This window comes from Poromitra crassiceps (assembly GCF_964638095.1).
Source record: "Poromitra crassiceps genome assembly, chromosome: 29".
Classification (NCBI taxonomy): Eukaryota; Metazoa; Chordata; class Actinopteri; order Beryciformes; family Melamphaidae; genus Poromitra; species Poromitra crassiceps.
The window spans coordinates 15,297,305-15,319,509 of record NC_139641.1 but is presented as its reverse complement, the minus strand read 5'-3'; the positions used below and the strand labels follow the sequence as shown (position 1 = coordinate 15,319,509).

The 22,205-nt window shown below is 43.6% G+C and overlaps 1 protein-coding gene across 2 annotated transcripts in view; it reads left to right on the top strand.

Moving 5' to 3' along the window:
• The window catches only part of kcnn4 (potassium intermediate/small conductance calcium-activated channel, subfamily N, member 4), a 51,995-nt gene that overhangs the window by 7,094 nt on the left and 22,696 nt on the right, over positions 1–22,205 (top strand). For both annotated transcript variants that reach the window (XM_083662510.1, XM_083662509.1), the window contains exons 2-4: positions 7,122–7,217; positions 12,967–13,403; positions 17,861–17,996. In XM_083662510.1, the coding sequence (XP_083518636.1) occupies positions 7,122–7,217; positions 12,967–13,403; positions 17,861–17,996 (669 nt within the window). The remainder of the gene's footprint in view (positions 1–7,121; positions 7,218–12,966; positions 13,404–17,860; positions 17,997–22,205) is intronic.

Here is a 22,205-nt window from a genome sequence, read left to right as displayed (position 1 = left end):
CTCTAAATACATAATATACACTATTTACCCTAATGAGAAGAGGAGCAAAAATATTGATGGTTAAAACCAAATAATGACATCACAACTGTCTAATCCTAATGATAATTTATAATGAGATATTCCTCTAAAATCTGGCTTCAAATGGCCAACATTTTAGAAATAGCTAAATGGACCGATTGATAGATAAATCAATCAATCATGAGTGGATTCAGCACACTGTATCTGGGCAGACTGATTGAATCGTTGCAGATCTATTTGGACCTTAGGTTGCCACCGAACATTTTTAGCCGGGGACCTTCGGTCGCCGCCGAAAGTGTATCTCTAAATAAATATACAGTATTTACCCTAATCGTGAGTGGATTCAGCACACTGTATCTGGGCAGACTGATTGAATCATTGCAGATCTATTCAGATCTTTGGTCGCCACCGAAAGTGTATCTCTAAAAAATTGACCGATTGTTAGATGAATCAATCAATCATGAGTGGATTCAACACTTTATCTGGGCAGCCTTATCTATTCAGACCTTAGCAGAGAGTTCCCCAAACTTCTGACCAGCCAGATATCTTACCAGAGCAGCCAGTAGTTGTGGCGGGACAATGCCGGCGCCCAATACTCGGCTCCATCGTCACTGCTTGAAGAGCCAGTGCTGTCATGGCTAGCTGAGGGAGTGGAGGGTTTCAGCATCTCAGCAGTCTGAAGGAACCTATCCAGAAACATGGCACAAAATGTTTCTGCAGTCAAATCATCTCAGCAGTCTGAAGGAACCTATCCAGAAACATGACACATAATGTTTCTGCAGTCAAATCATCTCATCAGTCTGAAGGAACCTATCCAGAAACATGACACAAAATGTTTCTGCAGTCAAATCATCTCATGAGTCTGAAGGAACCTATCTAGAAACATGACACAAAATGTTTCTGCAGTCAAATCATCTCATGAGTCTGAAGGAACCTATCCAGAAACATGTCACAAAATGTTTCTGCAGTCAAATCATCTCAGCAGTCTGAAGGAACCTATCCAGAAACATGCCACAAAATGTTTCTGCAGTCAAATCATCTCAGCAGTCTGAAGGAACCTATCCAGAAACATGTCACAAAATGTTTCTGCAGTCAAATCATCTCAGCAGTCTGAAGGAACCCATCTAGAAACATGACACAAAATGTTTCTGCAGTCAAATCATCTCAGCAGTCTGAAGGAACCTATCCAGAAACATGACACATAATGTTTCTGCAGTCAAATCATCTCAGCAGTCTGAAGGAACCTATCCAGAAACATGTCACAAAATGTTTCTGCAGTCAAATCATCTCAGCAGTCTGAAGGAACCTATCCAGAAACATGACACATAATGTGTCTGCAGTCAAATCATCTCATCAGTCTGAAGGAACCTATCCAGAAACATGACACATAATGTGTCTGCAGTCAAATCATCTCATCAGTCTGAAGGAACCTATCCAGAAACATGACACATAATGTGTCTGCAGTCAAATCATCTCAGCAGTCTGAAGGAACCTATCCAGAAACATGTCACATAATGTTTCTGCAGTCAAATCATCTCATCAGTCTGAAGGAACCTATCCAGAAACATGACACAAAATGTGTCTGCAGTCAAATCATCTCAGCAGTCTGAAGGAACCTATCCAGAAACATGACACAAAATGTGTCTGCAGTCAAATCATCTCAGCAGTCTGAAGGAACCTATCCAGAAACATGACACATAATGTGTCTGCAGTCAAATCATCTCATCAGTCTGAAGGAACCTATCCAGAAACATGACACATAATGTGTCTGCAGTCAAATCATCTCATCAGTCTGAAGGAACCTATCCAGAAACATGTCACAAAATGTGTCTGCAGTCAAATCATCTCAGCAGTCTGAAGGAACCTATCCAGAAACATGACACATAATGTGTCTGCAGTCAAATCATCTCAGCAGTCTGAAGGAACCTATCCAGAAACATGACACAAAATGTGTCTGCAGTCAAATCATCTCATCAGTCTGAAGGAACCTATCCAGAAACATGACACATAATGTGTCTGCAGTCAAATCATCTCATCAGTCTGAAGGAACCTATCCAGAAACATGACACATAATGTTTCTACAGTCAAATCATCTCATCAGTCTGAAGGAACCTATCCAGAAACATGACACAAAATGTTTCTACAGTCAAATCATCTCATCAGTCTGAAGGAACCTATCCAGAAACATGACACAAAATGTTTCTACAGTCAAATCATCTCAGCAGTCTGAAGGAACCTATCCAGAAACATGACACATAATGTTTCTGCAGTCAAATCATCTCATCAGTCTGAAGGAACCTATCGAGAAACATGACAGAAAATGTTTCTGCAGTCAAATCATCTCATCAGTCTGAAGGAACCTATCCAGAAACATGACACAAAATGTTTCTACAGTCAAATCATCTCAGCAGTCTGAAGGAACCTATCGAGAAACATGACAGAAAATGTTTCTACAGTCAAATCATCTCATCAGTCTGAAGGAACCTATCCAGAAACATGACACAAAATGTTTCTACAGTCAAATCATCTCAGCAGTCTGAAGGAACCTATCTAGAAACATGTCACAAAATGTGTCTGCAGTCAAATCATCTCATCAGTCTGAAGGAACCTATCTAGAAACATGACACAAAATGTTTCTGCAGTCAAATCATCTCATCAGTCTGAAGGAACCTATCCAGAAACATGACACAAAATGTTTCTGCAGTCAAATCCCCGACTCAGCAACTGCAACAGTGAAGCTAAAGCTGCAGCCATAGTTAAGACAAATTTCCCCCAGGGGCCAATCAAGTTGATAAGAATTGTGTTGATGAACATGAAAACTGGTTTCAAATGGACCACGGCCACAAAGTCAAGTCAAGTCAAGTCAAGTTTATTTGTATAGCACATTTCATACACAGAGGCAATTCAAAGTGCTTCACATAAAATGGATGACAGGAAAATAAAAGAATAGAAGAGAATAAAATGGACATTTAAAAGCATCACAACAAAACTAAAAAAAAAAGAGTATAAAAAGTGCATTAGGCAACAGGCCTAAAACAGGCAAAAAGGGCTAAAAACGTATAGAGGACTCATTGGGTTTGCATAATAGAATAAATCAATTTATCTATATTGAGTCCCCCGACATCATGACTATAAACATGACTACAGTACACACACATAAAACTCAGGTCTGGGTACGGTGTCCTCTTTTCCTCTATACTGCAGTTTGGACGCCAAGCATACCCCCGCTTGTACCTTGCGTCATCTGTTGCCCGTCGACAAACAGGCCGTTTTTTTCTCTAAACCTTGCTTAAAACGAGTACGGCTCAAGTAAGCTCCCCTTATGCGTGCGTCCCTCCTGACGCATCACCTCACCCTCTTGTGAGTATATCCGTATTACGGAACCATCCTCCCGACCTGCAGCTTTTAGCAGTAATTACAGTCATCTATGTTTTAAAACCAATTGTATAATAGTGATTGAGAAACAGCTGTCAGCAGTTAAAAGTGACGGTAAACATAAAAGTCTTTAGTATATTTTTTAAAGTAAGTAACGTTAAAAAAAAAACTTAAAAAAAAACTGCGCCACCGTACCCCCTACGTTGGGGCAGATCTGAGGTCTTCAGGCAGTTTGTTCCAGCTAGCAGAAGCATAGTGGGAAAATGCGGCTTTCCCATGATTTGATTTGATCCTAGGGACAGTTAATAAAGTAATAAAGGGTAAAGAAATGCTTCAATGAGGTAGCCTATGTGCTCTCAAAACAAACATTTTGGAAGGATTATTCGCTGTAATTGTGTCCATAAAACTAATGCCACCGCAGATTTTCTGTTGTGGACTCGACTGTGATCTATTTGTCAACTTTACTGCAACGTCAGTAGGCTACATGAGCAATTGAGAGCGCATGAGGTAATTAAAATAAATCAAAATAATTAAATCAAAAACAGCACTCACAGATGTCTAAAGTTTAAATTTTAATGCGCACAGCAGCAGTACAACGGACGCGTTTCAGCCTCACAGGCTTTCCTCAGCGTACCACTGGCTGCCACTGGCTAGCCACTAGCTGCCACTGTCTAGCCACTAGCTGCCACTGACTAGCCACTAGCTGCCACTGACTAGCCACTAGCTGCCACTGACTAGCCACTAGCTTCCACTGGCTATCCACTAGCTGCCACTGACTAGCCACTAGCTGCCACTGACTAGCCACTAGCTGCCACTGGCTAGCCACTAGCTGCCACTGTCTAGCCACTAGCTGCCACTGACTAGCCACTAGCTGCCACTGACTAGCCACTAGCTGCCACTGTCTAGCCACTAGCTGCCACTGACTAGCCACTAGCTGCCACTGGCTAGCCACTAGCTGCCACTGACTAGCCACTAGCTGCCACTGGCTAGCCACTAGCTGCCACTGACTAGCCACTAGCTGCCACTGACTAGCCACTAGCTGCCACTGGCTAGCCACTAGCTTCCACTGACTAGCCACTAGCTTCCACTGACTAGCCACTAGCTGCCACTGGCTATCCACTAGCTGCCACTGACTAGCCACTAGCTGCCACTGACTAGCCACTAGCTGCCACTGGCTAGCCACTAGCTGCCACTGACTAGCCACTAGCTGCCACTGGCTAGCCACTAGCTGCCACTGGCTAGCCACTAGCTGCCATGGCTAGCTACGGACTAGCCCACAGCTGCTACTGGCCATGGAAGCCACACTGTCTGTCACGAGCCTGCCAGTGCCACCATAGTGCGAGGGAATGAAACCTAAACCACACTGACTGACAAACTGGTACAATAGAGAATCAAATAGATGATGATGATGATGACACACTGTAGGCTGGTTTCTTAGGCCATGATCACATTACAGGCAAATCTGATTTGCTGATAAAGTCATTAATCATCATTATCTTGATTGGTTTCCCAAATCTGATTTGGGAGTGTGTCCGCACTGCCACAAATCTGATTCTCAAGTCGGATCTGTGTGTCCAGACCTAAACAGCCTATCTGCATGGGTTGCTATGGTAACGACGTGGGCGTCAGTAAATACGTACGTTGGTGACGTGGTTTTCCTGCGCAGAAGCATTTGATGACCAGTTGCGAGTGACGTTCAAATCAGATTTGGTGGATCTGCGCGTCCGCACTGAAGTCACATCAGTCGAAAGCAGATTGGAAACTACCTCCATATGTGGTTTGGGACAAGTGACACAAATCAGACTTGGAGCGTCCAGACTCATAAAACCAATCTGGATAAAGTCATTAATAGGTCACTAAAAAGTTCACAAATCAGATTTGGCCTCCTAGTCTGAACATGGCCTTAGAGTTATCACATTACTCACATGTGTTTTCCAGGGGGTTCGGTGGGTTTTGCCCATTGCCGTGTCTTGGGTGGCCTTTCCTGGTGACGGCGACGCTGTCCGTCCAAGACGGTGAGAAACAATCCGTGTCAGGTTAACCCAAATGTGGTCGTTGCGGGCCTTTGAAATGTCTGTTTCCAACGGGGGGAAACGCCACAAAAACAACTTGAGAACTTTCGGTAAGCAGCAGCGTGTTGTGAACTCTGTTATGGAATGTGGTGAAACGACGTTAAGCTTTTGTGGAGTCTTCTAATTAGGCCTGGACAACACAGACATGTGGATGCTACGGGGAGAAACGGTGGAAATGAACAGAGTACCTTGCCAATGGACGTCACATCATACCACCTACACACGCTCAAGTTTCCTCAAGTTTGAGAGTTTGCAATTATCTTTTTTAACTGTAAACCACATTAAAAAATCACTCCCCATTAAAACTTCCATCCACGTTTCATCCTGGCCTGCAACGTGCCTACCAGGTTAGTTCTAGCCTCAACTACAGCAAACCGTGTGTGTGTGTGTGTGTGTGTGTGTGTGTGTGTGTGTGTGCGTGTGCGTGCCATACCTGCCAATCCTACCGATTGTCTGTCTGTGACTCTGTCTGTCTGTCTGTCTGTCTGTCTGTCTGTCACATTTTACAGCTGTGATTACCTGAGTAGGGAGACCCAACAGACAAGGCCGGATCTACCATATGGGCAACCTGGGCAGGTGCCCACCTGCCCAGGGGCCCTCTGTATGAAGGGGCCCTATTTTTTTTTTTATTTTTTTTGTCGGGCTCCACAGAACTATAACACAAATCTAAGACCAATCAGGACACATTAAAAATTGTTTCCAAGAAGATTAATGATCATGATTGAGTGTCATTCGATGCCTGTGGGCAAGTGGTGACCAGGGGCGTGGGAAGTGGCGGTGCTTGTGGTGCTGCAGCACCCTCTGCTGTTTTGTATTGGAATTGTAATGTCAATTAAAACAATTATATATATATGATTCAAATGTGTTTTATATGTTTTATACTGCGATATTTAGGGTTTAGTTGAAGACTATGAGCAAAGCAAAGAGTGTGGAGATGTTATTTTTGATGTTTGGTTTATAATAATAAGATAATAAAATATAATACTAAATAAGTTCAGTGTTTCTGCCTGTGTTGTTGTCTGTTGTAGTGTAAAATGACCTAAAGGGAGAGCAGGTGGTGACATGAAAGTGAGTGAGAAAAGGAGAAAATACCGAATAATGACATCTCTTAACATCATAACCCTAACCCTAACCCCAGAACCCAATGTTAATTTAAAATGAGAGATTCCTCAAAAACATGGCTAAAAAACATCCAAACGTCCCAAAAAACGTAAATCTTTTCCCCCGGTGGAAAAAGACAGGCCCTTCCTTGCAGCACCCCCTACTTAAAAACAGTTCCAGTGTCCCTGGTGGTGACTGGTCAGACATTCATTTTTCCATAGACATTTTGTAAAATGCTTATGAAAAATAGATTTGCTTGGTCAACCAAAGCGATTCAGTTATATTTAGAATCAGCATTTTACTTGGACAATTTTGTTTTTGTTTTGATCTTGTTTTCCCCCTTCTTGTGTCTGAGTGTAATGTAGGGCGGCCCCTGGGCGCTTCAGTGCCCCGGGGCCCCTGGGGGTGTTAATCTGGCCTTGCCAACAGTTATGAAATCCCCTGGATTTCATAAATCTCTGCTAATGGAGAATGATAACCTACATGGAAGGAATTCAAATCTTGGCTGCAGTGGTTATAAGTTATAAACTTCCCTTGTATGTCTTATCTTCCCAGGACTCCAGCACCGCCTTCATCATCAACTGTAGCATCACCCTGTCCACCGGGTGTCTCCTGATGCTCAATATAGCTTTCCACTATAAGGACATCCAGGTAAGAATGGCCTTCTCCTTTGTTGCAAACACTTCAGCTGACTGTTGGTGTGTGTGTGTGTGTGTGTGTGTGTGTGTGTGTGTGTGTGTGTGCAAGGGAGCTGGAAGGTGGGTGCTGAGGGTGCTGCAGCACCCCCTGGTGGCAAGAGATGGGATTTTCGAAATTTTTGGATTTGGCTGTCTTGTGTTTATACCACCAACAAAATGCATTAAAAAACAGTTTGTGCTTGCCAGCTCTAATCTTATTTCATACGCTCTCTCTTCAAAAGTGTTTGATTTTCATCATAATCTGGTTTTCCATAATAATAATAATAAGTTCAGTGTTTATGCCTGTGTTGCTGTCTGTTGTAGTGTAAAACGATTAAAGGGAGAGCAGGTGCTTACATGAAAGTGAGTGAGAAAAGGAGAAGATACTGAATAATGACATCACAACAGTATAATCCTAATGTTAATTTAAAATTAAATATTCTTCTAAATATGGATGAAAGTCCAAAAAACGTCGAAATTTTCTTCTGCGCAGCCCTTGCGGGCAGCACCAAGAGTCCCCTCCTAACAGCACCCCCTACCTAAAGGTACTTCCCGCGCCACTGTGTGTGTGTGTGTGTGTGTGTGTGTGTGTGCATGCGTGGGTGCGTGCGTGCGTGTGTGTGTGTGTGTGTGTGTGTGTGTGTGTGTGTGTGTGTGTGCGCATGCGTGGGTGCGTGCGTGCGTGTGTGTGTGTGTGTGTGTGTGTGTGTGTGTGTGTGTGTGTGTGAGAGTGAGTGAGTGAGCGTGAGGAGTACGTGTGCTATACCTGAGTGCAACTGCTGTATTTCAATTCAACTTGCCATGCCTATTTTGTGCATTGGGGGTTTTATAGTCATGCCTTTTTCTCCAGCTCTACTTGGTTAAAATGATGCTTTGAAAAATATACTTGAGGGTATTCCTTTTAGAAGGAGCCCATGGTCTACTGATGATAGCCTAAACACTGATTATCTGTGATGTACTCGTTATATACACAAAATACCCCTGGAGAAAACCTCAGCCCACAAAAGCTTGCACAATGTTGCAGCTGTGATGCGTTTCCACCATTCTCATGGTGCAATGCCTTTTCAGTCCACATGGTGCAATGCCTTTTCAGTCCACATGGTGCAATGCCTTGTCAGTCCACATGGTGCAATGCCTTGTCAGTCCACATGGTGCAATGCCTTTTCAGTCCCCATGGTGCAATGCCTTTTCAGTCCACATGGTGCAATGCCTTTTCGGTCCACATGGTGCAATGCCTTGTCAGTCCACATGGTGCAATGCCTTGTCAGTCCACATGGTGCAATGCCTTTTCAGTCCACATGGTGCAATGCCTTTTCAGTCCACATGGTGCAATGCCTTGTCAGTCCACATGGTGCAATGCCTTTTCAGTCCACATGGTGCAATGCCTTGTCAGTCCACATGGTGCAATGCCCTGTCAGTCCACATGGTGCAATGCCTTGTCAGTCCACATGGTGCAATGCCCTGTCAGTCCACATGGTGCAATGCCTTGTCAGTCCACATGGTGCAATGCCTTGTCAGTCCACATGGTGCAATGCCTTGTCAGTCCACATGGTGCAATGCCTTTTCAGTTCACATGGTGCAATGCCTTGTCAGTCCACATGGTGCAATGCCTTGTCAGTCCACATGGTGCAATGCCCTGTCAGTCCACATGGTGCAATGCCTTTTCAGTCCACATGGTGCAATGCCTCGTCAGTCCACATGGTGCAATGCCTTTTCAGTCCACATGGTGCAATGCCTTTTCAGTCCACATGGTGCAATGCCTTGTCAGTCCACATGGTGCAATGCCTTTTCAGTCCACATGGTGCAATGCCTTGTCAGTCCACATGGTGCAATGCCTTGTCAGTCCACATGGTGCAATGCCCTGTCAGTCCACATGGTGCAATGCCTTGTCAGTCCACATGGTGCAATGCCCTGTCAGTCCACATGGTGCAATGCCTTGTCAGTCCACATGGTGCAATGCCCTGTCAGTCCACATGGTGCAATGCCTTTTCAGTCCACATGGTGCAATGCCTTGTCAGTCCACATGGTGCAATGCCCTGTCAGTCCACATGGTGCAATGCCTTTTCAGTCCACATGGTGCAATGCCTTGTCAGTCCACATGGTGCAATGCCTTTTCAGTCCACATGGTGCAATGCCTTTTCAGTCCACATGGTGCAATGCCTTTTCAGTCCACATGGTGCAATGCCTTGTCAGTCCACATGGTGCAATGCCCTGTCAGTCCACATGGTGCAATACCCTGTCAGTCCACATGGTGCAATGCCTTGTCAGTCCACATGGTGCAATGCCTTGTCAGTCCACATGGTGCAATGCCCTGTCAGTCCACATGGTGCAATGTCTTGACAGTCCACATTCAGCGAGAGTTTCACATACTGAAACTAAACAGTCCGTCAGCTACTCCTCACGCCCAATCAGTGAGTCATCAATAACGTGCAGTATGAACTCCAAGGTGGGCTTATGGTGCATTCCTTTATAACTGGGAACTGGTAATCTTACGACTTCAAAAGTCATGAGCTGGGACGGTGACGTCACCAGAGCTGGCATTTCCCATTCCAAACTCGTAGGAGCCTCAGCAGCCCCGACCTCAAAAATCCAAGATGGCTGCGCCGCGCAACAACAGTAGTTCTAATCGTAGTAATGTTGTTTAGCACTTCTGTTTTGTTTGTGTCTCATTAAATCAGCTGTACACACAGCACTGTCTAACTTCTATCTGTGTGGACATGAGGCTGCAGTGTTTGTATACACAAAATGCCACGAAATGCCTTGTTATCAACTGTTATTGCTAACAATGGCTAGCCTGGCTAGCGACTGGATCTGACCAATGAACAGTGAACTTCTTATTTCTACAAATGGAACGCTAACCAAACGGATGTGACGTCATTTAGCCTCAACATCCCAGTTATTTTGCGATAAAAGAATGCGCCATAAGGTCTGGGGTGTGAAAAACCATAATTCTCCTTTAATCAAATATGATTGCTGGAATCTACTGATTATTTTCCCTTGATTTTATTCATGACAGACTTGTTGACACTGCTTATTCAGCTTCCAAATACACCTTTTCCAATTATTCTCTGCTCCTTTCATGCTGTCCTCTCCACTGCTCTGCTCTCCACTTACTTTGCTCTGGGGCTGCCCGGGCATGGTGCCTTCAGGTGCGCTCAGATTTATGAAAACGCTTTAGAGAAACAGCGCTAAACATCTATAAGCGATCTTTGTTAAACCAGAACAAAACGTGGACCCTGAGGAAGAGGCGAAGAGTGTTCCCACCACAGCGTTCCCACACAATTTCCACCAGTGGTAATTAGTCATTAGTTGTGTTGGAGTTCTGTACGAGAATGCATCCGGTGACAATCATGAATTAGGTTTGTATCCTCATTTGGGGTGTTCATGGTTTGGTGACATCATAAATATAAAATGGTCAGCTTGATGTTGTATTGTGTAAAGCCAGTACAGAGAGCGTGAGTGGCCTCTGACAGTCATACAGTGTTTGTAGTTTGGGTGCAGCAGGTCCTGTGTGTCTGAGACAAGGGGGTCAATGCACGTGCTTAGTGGAGATAAAGAGAAGGTCCAGGGCTCAGTTGACCACCCTAGTTAAGCCAGGCAACGTTCAATGATGCCTGGCTATATATATATATATATATATATATATATATATATATATATATATATATACAGTATATATGTGTGTGTGTGTGTGTGTGTGTGTGTGTGTGTGTGTGTGTGTGTGTGTGTGTGTGTGTTGTCATGCATCATGTTATATGATATTGTCATGTTCAAAGTACAGTCATGGAGGAATCAAGGAGGGCTTCCTCTTACAAGCCCTATATCCACGAGTTCCAATCCTTATATCTAAGGATTGTCCAATGGAACAGATGCGGTACGGCTCTGGTACGGCTGCGAACAGTAATCACACGCATGTAATCTGTCAGACGCATGTGGCATCTGACAAAAATAGAAGAGGTGCGTATTTTTGTAGTACTATTAACATGGGCGAGAGTCCACTCCGGCAGTTTTACCGGCTCTGAACAGAGTCTGGTGTACATTGGGTTTAAGGTCTGTATTTGCCTTGGCATCCATTGTTAAAATTAAATGAATAATGTCGCGGTTATTATTTTTATTATTTTTCCCCAAATCCATTTATTTTTTATTATTTTTATTTTATTTTGCATTTATTTATACAGGGAAATCTCTTGAGAGAACATATACAAGAGGTTTCAGTTGCAGACAGACAAGCTGGAGCAGCAATAAGAATAAAGATAAAAAAATAAAAGAGTAAAAAACATTTTAAAGCCCCCATTCAGCAACTTTTCCAAGTTTTGCTATTGGAGAAACTGCGCCCTCTGGGTGCAACAGTATCGATATCCCCGTTCAAAGTCAAGAAAACACAGCGCCAGAAAGCTCTATGTACATGTTGTGACATCGGGTACTCACCACGTGATGAAATAATAATCCATAGTTCCGTGAAACGTCATTTTCGTAGCAAATCCGCACCGAGTTACTTCCTTGTTTCCAGGAACACAACGCTCCCGCTGTACAGCGCATGCTCGCATGCTGCCACCGGGACGCAGGCAGGAAACTGCTTAGTCCCAGGAGAGGCTTTTGGAGGGCGGTGTGTGACCAATAGAGGTGACATTCTCCCTGTTACATGACTAAAAAGCTGTTATATTAAAGTGAAAAAGTGGGGGGGTACGGTGGTGCAGTGGTAAGCGCTGTCGCCTCACAGCTCGAAGGTTCTGGGTTCGATTCCCACCTGGGACGCCTTTCTGTGTGGAGTTTGCATGTTCTCCCCGTGCCTCCCGGGGGTTTCCTTCATATAGGAAGCCCCTTCACCAAAACATGCAATATCCTGGTTGCTGATGTGGTTCCTCCTCTGGTTGTTAGGGGCACGTGTTCGGAGGGAGGGGAACTGGTTGGAATAGCGTGAACCTCCCACGTGCTATGTCCTACCAGTGAAGCTTCCTCTGTCAGGTGAAAAGAAGCGGCTGGCTGGAAAGAAGGGCAGAGCTTGACATGGACTTAAAGGAACACTCCGCCCATTTTCAACCAGCTTTGTATCATTAGAACATCAGTAGTATATCAGAAAACTGTAAACGGTTTTGAAATCTGTAATTTAATTTGACAGTTATTGAGTGTTAAAGTGTGGACCAGTGACATCACTGGTCCACACTAACTCAAATGAATAACTCATTAACTCAAATCAACTCTCAATAACTGTCAAACTATTCATCATTCATCTAGTTTGACAGTTATTGAGAGTTGATTTGAGTTAATTAGTTATTAATTTGAGTTAGTGTGGACCAGTGATGTCACTGGTCCACACTTTAACACTCAATAACTGTCAAATTAAATGACAGACTTCAAAACAGTTTACAGTTTTCTGATATACTACTGATGTTCTAATGATACAAAGCTGGTTGAAAATGGGCAGAGTGTTCCTTTAAGTGTCTTAACTGTTTTCCGAAAGGTAGCTGCGTTTCCCTGCGTGTTTTGCAAGGAAGCTAAATAAAAGTCTGATTTGGCTGTTCTGATTGATCTAACGCATGTATTTCTCAGCGTCCTGAATTCTGACCAGTCGGCAGAGTTGCCCGTGGCTCTGGCCTTGGCTTGAATTTAATTAGCCATGATAATTCCTTTAACACTGTATGAAACGATCAGTCCTATATGAGTAATACCGTATTTTGTTGATATCCAACCTCCTCACTCTCTCTTCGTTCTTCTACTTTCAGCTGTTCATCGTCGACCACAACCAAGTGGACTGGCGTATTGCCATGACCAGCCACAAGGTTCTGGTGATCACCGTGGAGCTGCTGGTCTGCGCCATCCATCCCGTCGGCACCTACTGGGAGGTGGGTCTCCCCGTCAGCAACTCCTCCTCGGCACCGCCGGATGTTTCAAACTGCCACGGGGCGGCTCTGGTGGACGTGGAGCTGCTCCTCTCGGCGCTCATGTTCCTCCGCCTGTACCTGGTGCACAGAGCCATCCTGCTGCACAGCAAGGTTCTCCTGAGCGCCTCCTACAGGAGCATCGGATCGCTCAACAACATCAACTTCACCTTCCGCTTTGTTCTCAAGGTACTGATGAACAAATACCCGGCGCGCACGCTACTGGTCGTCATCCTCTTCTTCTGGCTCATTGCGTCCTGGATGCTTACTCTGTGTGAGAGGTACAGTATGTTGCAGCACTGCATGCCATCTCTAATCAAAATGGAAATCAAAAACATAATATAATGTACTGATACACTTTATATTATTCCATAATATGTTCACAAATAAGTACCTTGGGGGGTTGACTGTTCATGTCAATAAAAACAATGATGAGGTGTAAAGGGAAAATCTAAAACGGAATTCACCAATGCTATGACTAAAAAGGAGATTAACAGGAGGCAAGGCCGCCCAAAGAGATGGCAGTGCCCCTGGAAGGGTCCAGCCACTATGCCCCCCCCCCACCTCCCCCGCACGCGCTTTACTCATATCAACGCTGCAGCTTTCGGAGCTGACTGAAAAAAGTTTGTTAACAGATTATTATTTGGGTCTAAAGCCCTTGCCTGCTCCCGCTTTTTTTTTTGCCTTGCGAATTTGGCATCCTGGCTTTTGTTTTGCTCCTGGCATTTTGCCATCGCCGGCCTTGTTTCGTTTGCTATCACCTGTCTGTGTTGTGTGTTACACCATAAATGGTCCCTCTAGCTGCTGCTGCCCCAAGCCAAATGGTCCGCCCCAAGCCTGCCTTGTTCTTCTTCTTCTTCTTCTGGCTTTCCGGCAGACTAGATGCCTTGCGGCACATTGCTGCCTCTCATTGCACTGGTCGGATGGGGGATTACATCAGAATGGCACTATTTTCCACAGGAGCACTCCTGCCCAAGGATGCCTTGTTATTACTGCTGCTGTGTTTTGTGTATTTGTTCGACTCCTTGCAAAAAAATTAATTAGTTGCCGCATTTTCAGGATGGGAGATATATTTTAGTGTTATTTTCTTTTTTTTTGCCTGGCTCCAGCGCTAGTGGAGCGCCTAGTGGCGCCCCCGCTGGAAGCTTACCCCTTTACCCCCCCTTATGGGCGGACCTGACAGGAGGTCTATAGTGAAGCAAAGCTGTAAATAAGGTGCTGTTTGGTCCAAAAATGTGGAAATGCAAAAATAATTAAAAAAGGCTAATCCAAGGCACTCTTCATCAAGCCTAGCCATAAAACATAATATCAAATCAAGCCAGCATGTTTGGACCACACACACACGGCCTTCGTCAAAACTAACCTTTCATTAAGGCGTTTTAATCTTTCGAAGAATGCCTTGGCTTGGATCAGCATTTTGTGTGTGATAACTATTCATAATGACCTTATGAACAATTCAGTCTAAAATTGTGAGCATGTCCGGCCTACAACTGGAAACAGACAAACAGCAAAGGAAAGCAAATTTGTGGACAGTATTCCTCACGATAGAGATATGGGTATAGCCTACATGTTCTAGTTCAGAACAATGACATAAAGTTAATCTGTGTTGTAAAAGCTCAACTAAAGCATTCTTGTATTATTAGCGAAGCAGCTCAAGACTCTCCATTACATTGTCAGACAAGAATCTCGATTCTGTCATTTCAAGTTTTAGGAGAGAGCTCTTTATGTCCAACAAATATTGACTGTTAAAAGAAAGCAGAAGAAGAATGGAAGTTGTTTGCCTCCCGCAAGCAAACACTCTGACCATTATTTTCGGCGACACCTAAATGTGACACCCACAAATGGGTGTCTCTACACTATAGCATGAATTCAGACACTCGCCCGAGTCCCGTCCACGCCCACGCCCCTTCCTGTATTCGCTGCTGCAGATTTGAACAGATTTCCCACAATGCACCAGGAAAATCCATTCATCCAATCAGGCCCGGCTCTACGGGGGTGCAAAAGCACGCATTGCACCCTTATTTTAATTGTCTGCATGCTCAGTTGAAAAGTAAAAAAAAAAAAAAAAATGCTGCAGCTGCACACTTACTGTTTAAACTTGAATTATAATTGTTGTTTTTCTTTGTTCTTTGATGTGAATGTATGGCTTTTTGGCACCTACATGTAACCTTTTAAGGTTGAGATAATTGTATTATCATTATATGGTCCAAATATTTCAGTAAAGCACTTGAAACACTTGAAATATTCTTGCTTGGGTGGTATCATTCTACTTGAAATGATGGTAAAATGCATTATTTTTAGATAAAGCAGCTACGAGCAACTTTTTCGATTGTTATTAAACAGTATAATTACAATATTGATGCATCACATCTTACCTATAATAGAAGCTGAGACCAAAGCCGTGTGTATCTGAGATTGCTCCCTTAGGTGATTATTAGTCTGTGTCTGTCTAAACTCGCGTCAACAGGGGGCTCTCTCTCTCTCCTTACCGCCGGCCCGGCTACCCGGAAGTGAAACGCGGAAGTGAAACCCGGAAGTGAAACGCAGCTGCCTGCCTCGCCGTTTGCGCTGCCTAGCAACATAACATAAACAATGTGAACGCCACGCATACTCTCGCGAACATCTTTCGTTATATTCTAACAAGTTTTTTGGAAGTTATTTTGTGGTTATGGCCGAAGTGGCTGCTGCAAACCGTTTCATTTCACTTCCTGATCTGCCCTGGCTACAGACAGACTAACACTGGCCGATTCACTCGGGGCTCAAGCGAGACTACTCTGCGTTGGTCTCGTCGACTATTAGAGGTAAGATGTGATGCATTGATATTAAATTTATACTGTTTAATAACAATCGAAAAAGTTGCTCGTAGCTGCTTTAAATAACATGTCAAATCTAAAAATCCTATCTAGGATGCATCCCTAGTCATCTTCTGGAACCGACCCTGCATCCAATCAAACGGAATCAAACAATATCAGGAAGCGGGCTTCATTGTGCATGCCGTGTCAAACCCAATAAGCTCAGTTGGTCCACTATATTTAACTGTCAATGGTCAGTAGCAGTTCCAAAAATCAAACACCATTAAAACAATAATACTATAAGCAAATCATGTTTTTGGATAGATTTCCCCGTTTGTTTTTTCTCTTATGAAAATACAATTCTCTCTCTCCTTCTGTTTCTCACACTCACACACACATGCGTGTAGGCAGTAGCACGCATGCACGCGCGCGCGCGCGCGCACACACACACACACACACACACACACACACACACACACACACACACACACACACACACACACACACACAGCAGATCTGCCATTGCCAAGCGCCCCCCTCTTCCCACCCCCCCGCATAAAAAAAACGGGCTTTGGCAATTTGACTTTTCCCCCTCAAGCCTTGATGGTCAATTTGACTTTCCTATTTGGAATGGATTTCCAATAACTGATTTTAATGATCATTATTTTCTATTTTGTTACTCTAACAAATTGCTCTTTAATGTGAGCCAACATTCACATTCCTCCACAGGCTGTTTGGACAGTGTGAGATCATTTTGTTCTTTTGAACCTTATTGCCTTTTCACTTTCACATGTCTCACTCTTTGTCTCTTTTGATTTGTCAAAGGCGATGAAAGAACTAATAACTGACAAGACCACAGAATGTTTTCACATTGAGCTCTGTGTTAAATTCCCCTTCATCACAACCAGTGTTGGGCAAGTTACTTTCAAAATGTAATCTACTACATAGGACTAGTTACTTTCATTTGAAAGTAATAAGTTACTTTACAATATTACTTTCTGTGTAGAGTAACTCGTTACTTATTTTACTACTTTTGCATTACTTTCACCAAAGTAGGAAATTATTGCATCTTTTTTAAATATGTGCTTTGATTTAATAAAATGTAATTCAATTTGTAACTTTAGTTACTTGACAAAGTAACTGGTATAATATTACTGAACTCCTATAAGTAATAAGTTATATTACTGAGTTACTGCTAAAAGTAATATATTACATGTAATATGTTACTTTTGTAATGAGTTACCCCCAACACTGCTTATTACACTACTTTTTCACCAAAACAACAGCAGCAGCAGAATGCCGCCCCGACAGCATCCCGAAAAATAATTTCAACCGCCTTGAAGTCAGTGTAAACCACCCCAAATTCTAAATGTTATCCTTTTCCTTTGTTATTGTCATCTATAGTGGTTATTTGCATAAAAACACACAGTTTGATTAGGAAATTATTGCATCTTTTTTAAATATGTGCTTTGATTTAATAAAATGTAACTCAATTTGTAACTTGAGTTACTTGACAAAGTATAATATTAGTATAATATTACTGAAATCCTATAAGTAATAAGTTATATTACTGAGTTACTGCTGAAAGTAATATATTACATGTAATATGTTACTTTTGTAATGAGTTACCCCCAACACTGATCACAACAGACGTTTTCCATGATAGCTTAGATTACCACTTCCAGAAGGCAGATACACAGATATATTAAATGACCCGTTGTGCTTATGTTTCTGCCAAGTGTCCGGATCAGAATATTGTTGGGTTGCTACCTGCCACCTGCTGAGTTCCTGGTACTGTTGGATACCAACACTGAATACACAATCTGCTTAACACACCCTGCTGCCACACTATTTTCGGTCATTTTATTGTGTTATCTGAGACCATGCGTACTTAGGTAGGACTATTGTCTGACTGTGTCCCGCTCTCTCTCTGTCGCCCCCTGCAGGCAGACCGGGTTAGAAACAGGCCACATGGACAGCGCTCTGTGGCTGATAGCCATCACCTTCCTCACAGTGGGCTATGGAGATGTGTCTCCCAACACCAGCTGCGGCAAAGCAGTGTGCCTCTTCACCGGAGTCATGGTAACTGGGATGGGCTGCTCAGGGGAGTCATGGTAACTGGGATGGGTTGCTCAGGGATAACTGGGATGGGCTGCTCAGGGGAGTCATGGTAACTGGGACGGGCTGCTCAGGGATAACTGGGATGGGCTGCTCAGGGGAGTCATGGTAACTGGGACGGGCTGCTCAGGGATAACTGGGATGGGCTGCTCAGGGGAGTCATGGTAACTGGGATGGGTTGCTCAGGGATAACTGGGATGGGCTGCTCAGGGGAGTCATGGTAACTGGGATGGGTTGCTCAGGGATAACTGGGATGGGCTGCTCAGGGGAGTCATGGTAACTGGGATGGGTTGCTCAGGGATAACTGGGATGGGCTGCTCAGGGGAGTCATGGAAACTGGGATGGGTTGCTCAGGGATAACTGGGATGGGCTGCTCAGGGGAGTCATGGTAACTGGGATGGGTTGCTCAGGGATAACTGGGATGGGCTGCTCAGGGGAGTCATGGTAACTGGGATGGGTTGCTCAGGGATAACTGGGATGGGCTGCTCAGGGGAGTCATGGTAACTGGGATGGGCTGCTCAGGGATAACTGGGATGGGCTGCTCAGGGGAGTCATGGTAACTGGGATGGGCTGCTCAGGGAAAACCATGTACCACTGGAGAAACCGGAGGATGTAAAAACATTTTTGCGCAGCAATATAATTCTGTTTCTCATTAGGTTCTTTACAAAATACAACACTTTAAATCGTAGTGTTGTATACTAGAACTAGACTGATACAACATGCAAGTACTGCTGCCATAGAGACACTGCAAGAAATAGGCCACGCCCATCACGGGGGAAATCGGTCCGTTCACTCCCATTTACCAGCGTCATTTTCCTTGAATTAAACCTAGCTAAAAGCTGTTGTGTGGTGGGCTGTGCAGACAACAAATGTAAAAAAATCACCAATTAAAGTTTTTTTGTACTCCTGAGCAAAACAAGGAAGCCATTGAGAATTGGCGAGAAGAAAATGTGGATTTAGCTGTCAAGGAAGTAAGTTGGAGTGTTCATCTTCCGTATATACGATCTTTGTGTGCAACTACGTGACATAGGAGAACGCCAGCGCGTCTGATGCCATCTGTCTGATGTTACACCAGCATTATTTTCATTCATTTAAACATGCCTAAAAGCTGTTGTGTGGTGGGCTGCACAGTCACTAGCTGTGTTTCCATTACAGTTTTTCGCAAAATAATTGCGATATTTAGATTTTGCGCATTTCTGAGGGTAATGGAAACACGACTACTGTCATAGTATTTCACTTCAGGCCACTGTGTGGGATCGTTTATCCAGCGTTGTTTGGGCAATGAAAAGGGACACTGCTCCAGGCCAAATTAGTTCATTTTCTCGATGTACCTTTCCCTCTCCGTTGGAGGAAGTGTACTGAAATAATCTTTTGACATTATCTAAAAAGAAAACTGTCCAAATCCCTGTAAAACTATTTCTATCTGACGAGAGTTCCTCCGTTCGCTCCGGTTAGCCGCGGTTTGTTTTGCCAGCTGCAGTCGTCAGGCAGTGCTTCCTTGTGTTTTCCCCCGTCTTGGGCGTGGCTTCTGAATGATGACGCGTTTTGCAGTGTCTCTATGCACTATACTAGTTTAGGAGTTTCTACCTTGCATTCTTCTAGTCCTTGAGCTTGCTGGTTATTGTGGAGGAGGAGATTTCCCTGTGTGGATCAAGGAACCTATAAAGAAGGAAGAGACATTATTACACCAACGTTCTAATGGCCCAGTTGTACCGAAGCCCATGGGAGATGCATGGAGAAGCACGTTGTATGACCTTTGATGAAGAAATGCCTCTACCAGATGAACGAACACACTTCAGCAGAGAATAGACTACTGACTACTAATGTGCACATTCCTTTAGTTGCTGTTAGTCTCCAAATAGTTAAAGGGGGGCTAAACCCCCCACATTTCTGGCAAAACGGTATACTACTTGATTTGAAAATTCTTCAGGCAAGATGGCCGCCTATAGTCCCTTGTACCTTGGCACAGAATTCCTAGCCCATAAACTAACTAATAACTTGGCCAATAAGTATGTAACATACACAATAAAACAAACAGTAGGCTAATGTCTTCATTTGATGTAGAATGCAGAGGACATAAACTGGTTCGTTAAACTCCAATCCAGGAATACTGTATTTACCGCACTGCTCCACGTTAACGTAGGTGGCTCGTGCCTCAGAGAGCCTGGTTGTCCCGGAACCCACTCGCTTAGCGCCAGAATACACTCGATTTGGGGGCGGAACACGCCAGGGTTGGCCAACGCCAAACGCCAGTGCCCAGAACTGTCAAATCAAATCATCGACAGAGACTCTATGGCCCGCCTCCCAACCCCTCTTTCTGTTTTTTTGCATGACAGGCAGTATTTTCAGTGTATCGGAGATAGAGAACGTTATAAATATAGCCACGTTATAAACAACTAACCAACGCTGATGGTCCGTATGGAAACGGTGTTACTCGAAATGGTTAAAAGTTATATCAATTTGGTCATTCAGTGGTGTTTTACTGCCATGTAACATAACTAACTAGCCGCTAACATTAGCGACAGTAGGCGATTACCCATGATGCCTTGCACTGTTAAAGGGCTGACGCTAAAAATGGGTCCATTGGAGTGAATGGAGATGTTGCAACTCTCCTATTCTGGCTCTGGCGTTAACTACATTAATGCTCACATGAAAAAAACATTTTTCACATGAGTGGGAAAGGGGGGAGTACGCCGTGACGTCAGGTTGTACCATTTTGGAGGGCCAAAAAAAGCAGGTTTGAACCCCTAGAGGGCACTTATGCTGTTGAAAATGATAAAGTTTGTAGAATATTATCAGTTTGGTCTCAAATGTGGAAATTTTGACGATAATTCTTCACACACCACCCCAAAAGCCATATATATTGGTTAAAAGCAGGAAAAAAGTGTTTTGGGGTTTAGTCCTGCTTTAATTTGACTCGCCCTGAGCCTAAAGTATGTCTATCATCATGTTTGGATGCTATTGACCCCACTTAGGGCCGCAACCCTAAGTTTGGGAACCCCTGTTTCATAGGTTCCTTTGTGGATTAGCCTACTATTCTGTTAACCCACACAAACACCTCAACAGAATATTCTGGCTCCGTTCCGTTAGTTGCCATGGCCACATTCAGCCTCTCTGTCCAGGTGTTACCATGCACCCTAGCAGTGCTGACAGGCTAGAATTCCTTTCCTTGCGCCTGTGATTTAGATAGCAGTTGAGGATTAATGTAAGGTGTTTCACCGCCGGGACCTTGGCAGTACCAGGTGCTCTCTCACAACCCAAAATGTAGGAGAAAAGGCACAGGGGGCTATACTGTATATATATATATATATATATACATATATATATATATATGTATATATATATATATATATATATATATATATATATATATATATATATATATATATATATATATATATATATATATATACTAGAGAGGGTGTTTCGCAGTCCACATGCACCATTTGTACAAATTGTATGATCCTTCTGCTGAGTGAAGACATTCTACTGAGCTCACTGACTTTCTGCTCTGATCACAAGTTGTGAAGACATTGTGAAATGGCACGGGAAATAAATGGCATGGGTAATAAATGGCATGGGTAATAATTAGGGATGTCACAATATATCGTCCCACAATATATCGCGATATCAAAACGTGACAATATGTATCGTTGAGATGAAATCTCATATCGTGAGAAAAAGAAGCTGAACATGGTGGCACTGATCTGCATCTGATTGCATGCTCGCTCTCCTTTTCATTGCTTTGTTTGAACAGACGAGGGACGTTACAGACACAGAGGATGAAAATGGTGAAATTACTCAAATTAGCGTGGAGGATGCCCCCTCAACTTACAAATCGATCGCAAAAACATATTGTTAAAGTATCGTATCGTATCGTTAACGTGAACCCAATATCGAGTATCGTATCGTGAACTGAGTGTATCGTGACACCCCTAGTAATAATATAGTTGAAAGGGACAGGTTATACGCACATCACGTATACAGGTGCGAGGCTATAGCAAAAGAGCTCAGATCAATGAAAAAAGGGTAATAATATAACCACACAAACATTAGGGCTGTGAATCTTCACTGGCCTCACGATTCGATTCGATTCGATTACGATTCAGAGGGCTACGATTCGATTCGATTACGATTATCGATGCATCTCGATGCATCTTCAATCGATGCATC